Below are 11882 nucleotides of genomic sequence, written 5' to 3' on the forward strand. Positions count from 1 at the left end.
ACTTTAGATCTACACGTTCACTTGCCAAGGTATTTAGTAACCAGTATTGGCTACTTGTTTTTATTTAGTTTGATATTTCTGTAACTAAAGAAAGCAAACTAAAGAGCATACAAAGGTACTACACATGTTCACTCAGTAGTCAGTCTCAAGTCTATAAGATGTTTAAGGTTGTATTTTTGATTACTTTTATATTTCATTTTTTAAAGCATTTTGCTCAAGACAGACTCCCTGGCTAAGTCTTAGAAAGCAATGCTCCAAGTCAAGCCTAGTCTTCATCAAGCTTGACATGTTGACCAACTGCCTGTAGCAATGCTACTAAATACATAAATAAAATATAAATTATGAGGTATTTTTTGATATGAGTAATCTAAGACATCTTCAATGAACAATATATCAAAGCCATAGATTCTGAGTCATAAAGTTTAGTTTATTAAAATCCTAATTCACAATCAGAAAGAGGGAAATTTAAGTTAGGATTACAACAGGGCTTGGATTAAAAATGTTGCCAAGTGTTGAAGAATTATCCCATGAAAGCTGTTGATGCCCATGAAAACCAAAATCCATTGTCTTTGGAATTTATCCCACAACCACAAACCTTATCACTTGTTTTGCTACTCTTTGCTCTGTGAAGAAAATGAGGAAAAGGCTTTTTATTCACAAGTCTGCAGTATATATAAAGCTGTATTTTCCCTTAGAGAATGGGAAAGCATTAAAATGGCAAATAAACAGTGAGGAGAAACATTGCAGTGGCTTATTCGTCCACGTCATTCCGGCCTTTTCTTTTTAAATTTTTTTTGCAGATGTCATAAGAGTCAATGTTTTACCAAAGAGAATATAGACCTGTTGCTGGACTTCCTAGGCCGCCTCTTCTGTCTTATTTCTTCATATGAAGCACCATAAATACTTTTATCCATTTATGTTCTTGCAGGGAAAATGAGACATTTGTTTATTTTATTTTACCAGGCTTATATGCAGCTACTTTAAATGCTGGGATGTGTGAGTACATTTTTCTTTGTTTCCCTAGTGAGAGCATACATATTACACAATAAACACCATCCACAGCAAAGTTTTTTTTACAAATATGAGATAATCTTTTAAATGTTCAACTTAGAAAATATTAATTTGAAATGAATACAAATATGGTTTATAGACACGCCTCTTTTCACACAAACTGAGAAGTTGAAAGCAAGCACAAGGAACGAATCAATCGTAAATGTCACTGAAGGTACTATTTAACCATTGTTTCATTTAACCATATGTTTCAGAATCTCAGAGTGATGCTTCTTTTAAAATATTGGTAATCAGGAATCATAAAGAGAATTAAGAAATACCAAATGAATATATATTATCAGAATATTTTGTTTGGAAGAATCAAAGGATATCTTTTTGCTTATTTCATTTGCAGGATTCTATTCAAGCCAATTTTCGACAATGCAGAGCTCACTTCCCTACTGAAGATTAAAACTTATACAAATTATTATTCTTTAAAAATAGGAAAATATTGAATCCCTTCACCATCACATATATACACATTATCAGCAAGAGAAATCAAGAAAAAATTTAAAATAACCATTTTCAATAAACTCTAGAAAATGACTATGAAGTGACCATTTTATCATGGTTTCTCTGGTTTCTCTAGCTGTAAATCAATCACTTTGACATTGCCTATATCTTGGTAGGTAGCTTGTAAACCCCTGGAGATGTCCTCATACATTGAGCAGTCATCCAGATTCAGTCCCTAAAAGGAGAAGACAAAGAGCTCATTATTTTGAAGGTCATGTACTGAGGAAGTTACGGCTAAAATCCCAAGCAAGCTGGTCTAACCTTAGATTACTAAGCATGGACTGCAAATACAGCATATACAATAAAAATAAGACCAAGTGGAAACTAACATCTTTCCTATTGGAAAAATACCTTCCATTGTTTTTCCATTTATGAATATCTATCAGGGATCCCTCTAGTGCACCCTCTCCATAGCACGATCATGCTACACTATCTATGTATTCCTGTGTCAGAATTAGGAGTAGATAGTAGAATAGGTCTGCTAGTTGGAATTCCTATTTCCACTGTTATATATAACATTACTTCATCTCCTTTGCTTCTGCAATATGCCTACATTCCATTGACTTACCTCATACAGGTTCTCCTCTTCACAAGCTTTCTTCTTGGCCTGCAAGAGGCGCTCATTTTCCCATCTCTTCTGCAAATGAGACAAGAAGATGCTAGGATCCATTAAGAACTAATAATATGCTTTTAAGACCTATATTTAACTTCAGCTTTGGTGAAGTTAGCATAAAAATGTTTTAGTACTGTACTTAAATATTGTACTATACGCAGCTAAAAACATAGTCAATGTAGGATGCTTAAGGGCCAAATGTAAGGGACTTACTCCCACTGTTTCTACCCATTCTATTAGGCTGGTCAAGAGGGGCATCCTCTGAGTCCCATCAATAAGGGACTGTCATCTAGCAATCAGTTGTTCCTGCCTCTAGAAGACCATACCTCTCAAGATTACCGTGATCCTGACCTGCTGATGTTTCAGAAAGCCTTGAAGACCTGGCTGTTCCCAGGCACGGGGGTTGGGAAAGTAATTGAACCCACATTGCTTGTGTATGGCTTCTTCAGCAGTCATTTTGTCATATAATTTTTATATCTTTTGTTGTTCAGTCATTAAGTCGTGTCCGACTCTTCATGACCCCATGAACCATATTGCGCCAGGACTTCCTGTCCTTCACTGCCTCCCTGAGTTTGCTCAGTTTCATGCTCATTGCTTCAGTGATGCTATCTAACCATCTCATCCTCTGCCGTCCTCTTCTCCTTTGGCCTTCCATCTTTCCCAGCATCAGGGTCTTTTCCAAAGAGTCCTCTCTTCGCATTACGTGACCAAAGTATCTGAGCTTGAGCTTCATTATCAATCCTTCCAATGAGCAATCAGGGTTGATTTCCTTTAAGATTGACTGGTTTGATATAGATATATTATTTTTTAACCATTGTTAGCTGTCCAGAGTCCAATTAGTGAGATGGGGGGGTGGGGCATATAAATCAGTTTAAATAAATAAAATCAACCAGGAAAAACTATTCACATGCAGATGGTAAACACATGTTCAAATAGGCCTTGTCACATAGCTGAGTAAATTAAACTGTCAGATATAATGGGGAGCTTGGATATAGAGCTTCATTCTGGACAATAAATGGGAAGAATTTTTACACAAAACCATTTCATTTAATATTTACCATAATAGAGTAGACAAGATTTATGTTAGCCATGGCCAACTTGTCCCATCAATTTCTGTGGATCTGTTCTAAGCATATATAAGTCCTGACTTAACCTCATATTTGTAGAAGTCCAGTTTTATGTTCTGTGCACAGATTTTCATGTGGAAATGGGTATGTAGCAACAAATATTTGACAGTTACTAGAGCATGGATTGAAGACACAGGATACGGCTTGTTTGTTTATACTAACAGTCTGGGCCTGATTAACCCCCAGATGAAAAACTGTCTGAGACCTACATATGATGCTTTGCATTCAGTGATGGAAGAAAATGGAAACATAAATGTAATACTTCAGGAATATTCTACTAAAAGCAGGCAACAATAGAATTTTATCTTGAGAAATCAACGATACATTCCTCCTAACATGTACAGCTAACAGCTTGCCTATCTGATATTCCATTTCATGGCTACTGCCAATTGGATCTGATGTGATGTCCACACTGTGAAAAAACGTGTTGAAAAGAAATCCAAAATATAGCTCCAAGAATAATTTAGCCTCAGGAAGCCTCCTAATGATGCTTTTCAAACAAGTTGATGTTTCCATCAGACTGTCTGCTAGTGCATCTGTGAGGAAGCAGAACATGCTTTAACATAGTGATCAAAAGCAGAACAAGATCTGGTGACTGGAAACTATGCACACACAGATTCAGAAAGGGTCATACGATATATGCATGTATGGAAACGATGCGTGGAGGGAAAAACAGCTCACCTTGAACAGAAGAAAAAGACCAGGGCCAATGGCACAGATAAGTAGAAGGAATCCCTCTGCTGTAATAATCTTGTTTTTTATGGATTCACTCATATTCAGGAAGGAGATGGGGCGAGGTCCTAGAAGACAGCCAGAAATAGACAATTGATTTGGAAACCTCACAACATTCCTGGTCTTCCTATTTACCACCCACTTGGAATTCTTTTTTTCAGAATTATCTACACTGCCAACCCATCGTGCTGCAAATCATAGATACTTCTGTTAATTCCCTTAGGTCATTTTGTCAGATAGCAATTTTTGCAAAATGGCGAATACATTGACAAAAAGACTCTGTTGACACAATAAACATAAGCAGGTCAATTATAAATCCCACAGCTGCATTTGCACAACACGCTAACTTTAGCTAATTTTAATCTTGGTTAGTGTTGGGTGGCTTATCATATACTGTAACACTGGTCATTTAGTTACTCTCCGGTTTTTTATATGGTACAAACCCAGAAAATGGGTTAGTTCAATAACCAGTTAAACCATATTAGTTAAACATAGCCAACTTGTGGATGTTATTTGCTTGGCACACTCTCCATTCTAATGAGCAGAAGATTACATGCATTGATGTATATATTTAAGTCTCATATACCCCCCCCAGACCCAGTCTGGACAGCATTATCTAATTCAAGTATCCATGAAACCAAGACGACTTAACTTGGTCTTGCTTAATTTGCCCCATAATGTTGATGTGTTATATGCACTTAAACGTCTCTGTATCTGTGCCCTTAATGCCTAGGAGAGCATAGGTGACCTGGGACACACAATCTTCTAGAATCCTTGCCTGCTCAGTTTTGAATTCTCCTGTGTTAAACCAGCTGTCTGGATTTCTCCTATGAGGAAGTCCCTTCCTCCAACAGGTTTTGCAGACACTTCCTGACAATTTAAAAACTTCTAATTAAATAATGTGTGGGCTGGTGGTGCATCATATCACAGACAAGCAGCAATTTCAAAAAGGAAATGAAAGTTCCAATTCTCAGTGTATTGTGATGGAGATGTATTTAAATATATACATATATATTGAGATACTGTAATCTTGGACCAGACTGAAGTTGTGTTGGGGACCAAAGTTCTGTGGAAGAACATACAACTAAAGAAATATACCCCTCAATACCTAGAAGGCACCAGCCTAGAAACGGGGAGACTGTGAGTTCTAGTCCCACCTTAGGCACGAAGCCAGCTGGGTGACTTGGGCCAGCCACTTTCTCTCAGCCCTAGGAAGGAGGCAATGGTAAACCACTTCTGAAAAATCTTGCCAAGAAAACCGCAGGGACTTGTCCAGGCAGTGTCAGAGAATAGGACACGATTGAATGGAATGTGTGTGTGTGTATACACACACATACATATATATGGAAGAATTTTTCACTCATATATCTTCAGAGAATAATACTATATAGGTTTCTCTTCCCAACCTTCCCCACTCCCCCCCAGGATTTCTTGCTACAGTATATGAAATCCACTGTTTGTCATTGTCCCAATCAGCTTTAGACCTTATATTCGTATCAACCAGTACTAACGTGCTTATTAATTGTGTTTGGGCTGTATGCTTTCAGTCCTTCCAAAGGCTATTTCTATATTTTTCCACTGAAGATTTTGCTTCCAAAAAATTGACACAGAATGACTGAAGATGTCTTTGTAATCAATGACAAGCTCAGAGCTGAAATAAGTGTGTGTGTGTGTGTGTGTGTGTGTGTGTGTCTATGTCTGCATAAGGGAAAGGAAAGATCTCTTCCCCTGGCCTCAAATTTGCTGACAAATTAGGCATTCCTATTTTCCTAAACTTTCCCCCCTAATTCTGAATGCTCTCAGATCTAACTAACTAATGAGAGTGAGCTAGTACATTGGTAAAAGTATTGGACTAGCCTACTCTCAGCCACAGCTCAGTAGGTGACTTTGGGCCAGTCATTCTCTTTTAGTTCAGTGTGCCTCACAGAGTTATTCTTGTGGGGGGGAAATAGATAAAAACATACCAAATAAAAATACTAAAGGCTGGTGGCTATGCTAAAGATTCTGAGAAGAGGAAAATGTCAGGTACATATTGAACACAGAAAACCAACAGTATTTCCTCAAATTTTATTAATAAAATTTAATTCTTTAAAAATAACTTTTTAAAAAGTCTGGGAGTCTCTCTCAGTGATAGAAATGCATTGGAATACAGTTTTTTAAAACCTAGAAGTAGGTTTTACTTCTGAGGAAACACACATAGGATTGAATAATAAGCTTTATATTCTTCAATCTATCTTGCCAAGGTCCTATTCTTCTGTCATACATGAATTAGTCTCTAAACCAGAGTAAGCTTTAAAGACAGTGACTTGCACAAGTTGTCCAGGAAGATTTACCCCTTAACAGAAATCTGAATCTTCAATCCAGGCTTAGCACACTGTACACTTCAGAAACTTGTTGAGTTAAACCCTGGAGGATGGAATTGCCTTGAGCTATTAGAGGAAAGGCATTATATACATCTAGCAAACATCAGTCCTCAAACTTCCCAAGCACCATTAGCTAGCCTGTACCTGGCTTTTTATGTTGAGGTCTAACCTAGCTCTCTAAAGAAGTCTGTAATGGTGATAAAAATAGAAAGAAAGAGAAGAATAGAACAACCGATAGCAAGGTGTACATACTTGATTATAAGGGTATTTAGTGCACCATTGAAAGACCTGAAGGGCCAGGTTGGGGACAGATCATCCTGGAGAAGATCTATCTATGTGGTCATTAAGAGTCAACACCGACTTGATCGCATGGTCAATCAATCAATCAATCAATCAAAAACTGGGACAGAGATCTGTACATCATTTGTGCCCCTGCTATCCTTCTGCAGAAGATAACCATTCAACCCTTATTGGTATGAGGTTCATACTCACTCCTGACCCATAGGTATGTTCCACATGATAGCCCACGGCCACTGTAAGCAACAACAGAGCAGTAGTACATCCCAGTATCATTCCTTTGGGTCTGATGGAAAGAGAGTTTTGAAAAGCCACGACCGACGTCTGCAGAGATCCAGTGGTGGCTGTTATTGAAGACCTCAAGGCTGTTGCTACAATTTGGGGAGCAAGATTTTTTCCAGGAGACTTTTGCCCCAGATGGGGCCGTAAATCTACACTCCAGAGTAGCAGAATTCCCTTCCAAAATGATTTGAGAGGCATCTACTGGTTTCATAATTACAGAAACCTGGGTCTGATGTTCCACCAAAGGCTTGAAATTCTGAATGGTAGGCTCCATTGCCACAGTCTCAGTAGTTAGAACATGATATTTTGTTTTTCCAGGATTTTCATCTGTGCTATCTGTGCTATTGACTTGCTCTATGGCTGGAGTTACGTTAGAGGTATAAATGGTTAGGTTTCCATAAATACAACCTGTAAATAGGAGGAGGGAAAAATGTTGGTGTACAAAACGTGTTGAAGGAAACAATGAGATTAGAAACAAAATATAGTACATGGAGAACTATTTATGTTCTCTATTTACATTATCACTGTCTAGAAGGATTGTTTGTACATATATGGGAACATATAACTTTGATTTTGGAAGAGTATTGTTGGCATGCAGTAGGTGAAATGGACTAATTCTAACTTGACAATACACGGTATGTGATTTATTTTATTATAAGAGCTGTTAACTACAAAACTCCTTTGATTATTGACTAACTTCTCACATACTTAGCCTTGGTTTCTTGAATAAAATACATTTGGCTGTGTTTTACACAATACACTAAGCCATAAACAAAGGTTTTCAAACCATAGTGGTGGATTCACCCAACACACCAACTCAGAGGTCAATAAACCACAGCAACATGAGAACCCAGTCTGGGTCTTTTACGGCAGCTGGGCAGGTGGAAATTTAGTAAGTGAACCAGAGGAAATTTCACGGAATATCCATATGTCAGGGTAAGGAACAAGGCCTACACAACAATGAAAAAAAGGGGTCACTCCCACCCACCTTCGTTCCCCAATATATCTTGCAATCTTTCCAATAACAAACTCTCCCCAGAGTTCCTTCCCTACTGGTAAGACCAGTGAACCACATCTCCATCACAGTGTGCTGCCCCTTCTAACATCCCTCAAGGGGCTGCTGGTAGTTTTAGTTCCTTTTTCCTGCCACTGTTGACAGGAAACAGAAGAGTCGCTTTTTAAAAGGGGGAAACTTGATGGCCCCCCAGGTATGCAGAGGACTTGCGGAGTTCAGTGGAACCAGATTTGAGAAGTCTTTGGAGGGAGTGTACCTCTAAAAGTTAGGGCTGTGGTGGAATGCAGAGATGGCCTTGATGAAAGAACTCAACAACTGTTATGGAAACACCAGCTTAGCCTGGATAGACAGGAGGGGCTGAGGAAAAAACTCAAGATTGGCCGGACTTGATTTTCTTTAGTATAAGACAGGAGAGGAAGAATTTCTGTTGGGCTTTCAAGATTGTTATTATACCTTCTAGCAGTAGAGTTCCAATGGTTCGTGCAATGTCTGTTCCCTGACCTGGCCTACCTTGGAGGGCTGACAGGGCTTTAGGGAATATTGCTTTAGAGCAGTGTTTCTCAACCTCAACAACTTTCAGATGTGTGGACTTCAACTCCCAGAACTCCCTAGCCAGCCATGCTAGCTGGGGAATTCTGGGAGTTGAAGTCCACACATCTTAAAGTCACTGAACACTGCTTTAGAGAAAATCTGGGGAAAATACCTGGAAGTGGGTCTCACTAACCCAGTGGAATGATGTCTGGGTCAATATGCAGAAGACTGTACTGTAAGGTTATACATTCTTGAATATTTATTATGGAGAATATTTAAGTGCCCTTAAAGTCAGTGGTGTTTGTCATTAGAGATGTACTTCCGATTACTGACATCACTGACATCACTGGTCTTTTCTGAAGTCTAAATCTAACAGTCTCAAATCTTTACAGATACTTTACCTATCTGATATTGAGGCCCAAATCTACTCAAACACATTCAGTTTGAAAAAAAAAACCAACAACCTCTATTGGATAATCGTGCCAGATCAGTGTACCATAAGAAATTTCATTTGTTCTATTGATTGGATGAACAGTTAATGGTACTTAGAGTGAATAAATATAATGACTTTCAAGGCTGATTCCAGCAGGGATCTTGTATTCTTATAAAAAAAGGACTCATAAAAGCATGAATAAAAAAAGCAAGAAAAAGTATGCACGTTAGACTAAGCCACAATATGTTTGCTTTTGGCTTAGCATGGTATTAAATGGGGGAGGTTTGTCTGAATAAACCATGGTTTATTTTGACAGGAAACAACGGCCTGATTCAGTTGTTGATTTATTGATTGCACTGTAATTAAGAATGATGCACAAACCACAATTCATGATGTGTTTTCCTGACACTCCTGGTTGGTTTCTGGATGCTATTCAAGCCTCTAGCTAAGCAGTGGTTGTGCAATATAAAAATAATTTCAAAAGGCAGGAAAGCAATCCAAAAACTGGCTCAAGAAGCAATGATTGCAAGATGAATTCTGTCTTGTTCCCAGCTTGTTCAATATGGTTTGTTTTAAACCAGGTGTATATATATCCAGCAGATATTTTATAGTATCCATTTCATCATGTTGCAGTAATTTTAAGTTTCTACCCTTAACTACTAAGTTAATAGTTAATAGTAGCACAATTCTGGGCTAACTTATCTGGGTACAGGCACCCATTGTCTAAGATTTATTTATTTTTATGTAGGCATGTATAAGATTGTACAGGCAAATATTCATTTCAACCCACCCTTGCCCCTTTCCTTTTTTTAGGATATTAATTTTTTCAATAAGACTTTTTTTATTGAGGACCCCTAGACACAAAACATAAAAAGGCATAAATCAATGAAGAGGGTTTTCTAATTTATTATTTTAACAATCCTTTGAGATGACCCCATCTGAACGTTTCAAAAATCAAAATAAGGGGAATTATAATGCTCCTCTTCAGGAACAGGGTTTTTTTATAAGGAAAACTGGGAGGTTATAAATAATTAAATATAGACAATTAATTATGCAGTTTTAATTAAGCAGTTCCACTTAAACATATTGAAAAATGGAATCTTCAATATTTCAGATACCAAAAAACGTGGAACAGAGGAACAGCCTTACATGAATTCAGGCTAATGTTCCACTTGCTTTGGTCTACCTAGAGATACAAAAGATTGAATCTTGCACTATTCACATAGTACAGATGGTTGCCAATCCCCTTTCAATTATAAGAACAGTCCTTATTTCTTCCAACTTTTTCTCTTCCATCCCATATCAGAATAACACTTCACTTGCAGCCCTGACTCTTAAAATTAGTCTGTCCTGGAACTTCTTTCAGGACTGACATGCCTCTTCCAGATTCAAGTACAAGGTCCACATTTTAGCCTAGCAATAAAGAGAGCCAGTTTGGTGTAGTGGTAAAGATGCTGGACTAGGAGCAGGGAAACCTGAATTCTAGTCCTCTCTTAGGCACGAAGCCAGCTGGGTGGCTTTGGGCCAGTTTCTCTCTCAGAAGTAAATACTAGCAAAGCCACTTCTGAAAATGTTGCCAAGAAAACTGCAGGGACTTGTCCAGGTCGTCATCAGGAATCAGGGCCACAACGAACATACACCAGCCTTTCCCATTTTTGAAACTGATTGACTTTTGGGATTTATCTTTGAACTTAGAACACAGAATTGCGCAATCTTACGCCTGTACCTTCCGACAACAACAAACAACGCCTGTCCCTTCCAAGCTACCATCCCCGTTGCTCCTTGGCCTTTAAAGGCAGTTTAACACAAAACAAGCAGGGAAAGCTCTCCGTAGAAGTGGCGGGGAAAGGGTTTTACCTGGTAGAGTTTGCTACCAGTCCGGATTTCCCCATTTTTTCAGAGTCTCCAATCCCTAGAGCCTCCAATATTACCTTACCTGAAAAGGCCCCCAGGAGAAGCAGAGAACAAAGATGATATCGACCAACTTCCATCCTGTCAACTATCTCACAGCTACGATTGTCCTTCACATCTGCGCAACAGTAACTGCTGGACTTCAGGGTTGTTTTAGTTGTTCATTTTTTCTTTTCCTGTTTTAAGCAGGCACCAGGCGATGCGCCTGGGTGCTCCCTTGCTCCACCCAATGAAGAAGTTGGTCTTTTTCTTTTTTTTGCTTGCTGTGCACTGAAGCTTCAGTTTTAGGTTACATAGAGCATCTTATGCTTCTGCAGAAGGGACAGCCAGAATTCTGTCCCTAGGACATGTCACCGCTAAAAGCAAGAATTGCTATTTATAAAGTCTTCTGCTAGCGGTTACCTGTCTGGCAGATCTGAACATACTGAATATCCTCATCTGGAAACATTTGGGGACTGCGGAGAGCAGATGGAATGAACAAGAGTTGATGCTGAGTCCTCTTGGAAGAGCAAAGGACTTGGAATCTTGTGGATCCAAGGGTCTCTTTTCTGCCAAACACTAAATATTCTTCCACTTGGTGTAGAGAGCATCTGAAGACCAGAGGAGGTATAACAGGGATACTGTGGCATCATACCTGAGCAAGGTGGAAATCACTGTTTCCCTGCCAGATTGCAAGAGGGCAATCTTAGAAGGTTCTTGAACCACCAGACTGGTTCAGCAGCACATGGCCCATTGCATAACAACCCCTGTGCCAAAGGGAAAAAAAACTCCCATAGTTCCCCTACGCTTGTGGGGTTTCCATGGACACACTGTACTTGGAGCCACTGGAGTCAACTGGCTGCCTTGGTAATGAAATGTCTTTGTTGACAAGAGAGGTTCCTTTGGCCCCATCTTATCTTCTCCCTTCTCAATTGCCTTTGGCAAGGGTTACTGTTGTGTTCCTAAAATACTGTACATAGGTTCATGAGGGAGGCAAACTGCTGCTCTGGTGCAATTCCCTTTAGGTCTGCTTGTA

At 38.9% G+C, this 11882-nt stretch overlaps 1 protein-coding gene across 2 annotated transcripts; it reads right to left on the reverse strand.

Annotated features, from left to right (window-relative positions):
* Positions 1–406: 406 nt before the first annotated feature.
* Positions 407–11415, reverse strand: CD79A (CD79a molecule). 2 transcript variants are annotated; one of them, XM_088139893.1, is made up of 5 exons: positions 10893–11415; positions 6891–7385; positions 3985–4103; positions 2132–2197; positions 407–1738 (listed from the first exon to the last, which is right to left on the reverse strand). In XM_088139893.1, the coding sequence occupies exons 1-5, from the start codon at positions 10945–10947 to the stop codon at positions 1616–1618; spliced, it is 858 nt and encodes a 285-aa protein (XP_087996019.1). In that variant the 5' UTR covers positions 10948–11415; the 3' UTR covers positions 407–1615. The 2 variants fall into 2 exon arrangements, with proteins under 2 accessions (XP_087996019.1, XP_015743967.2); XM_015888481.3 differs by having other exon boundaries at positions 2132–2200; positions 10893–11411.
* Positions 11416–11882: the final 467 nt, after the last annotated feature.

Source organism: Python bivittatus, unplaced genomic scaffold (assembly GCF_059951505.1).
Source record: "Python bivittatus isolate LINGU-HERP-01145 unplaced genomic scaffold, Pbiv_v1 ctg000310_np1212, whole genome shotgun sequence".
NCBI lineage: Eukaryota > Metazoa > Chordata > Lepidosauria > Squamata > Pythonidae > Python > Python bivittatus.

What these genes read in the sequence shown, in the direction of transcription:
- CD79A (XM_015888481.3), bottom strand. Translation starts at nt 10,947, where the DNA reads ATGGAAGTTGGTCGATATCATCTTTGTTCTCTGCTTCTCCTGGGGGCC. An exon ending in AACATACCTATGGGTCAGGA is followed by an intron (nt 4,104 to 6,890) that starts GTGAGTATGAAC and finishes GCTGTCTTCTAG; the next exon opens with GACCTCGCCCCATCTCCTTC. An exon ending in AAGAGGAGAACCTGTATGAG is followed by an intron (nt 1,739 to 2,131) that starts GTAAGTCAATGG and finishes TTCTCCTTTTAG; the next exon opens with GGACTGAATCTGGATGACTG.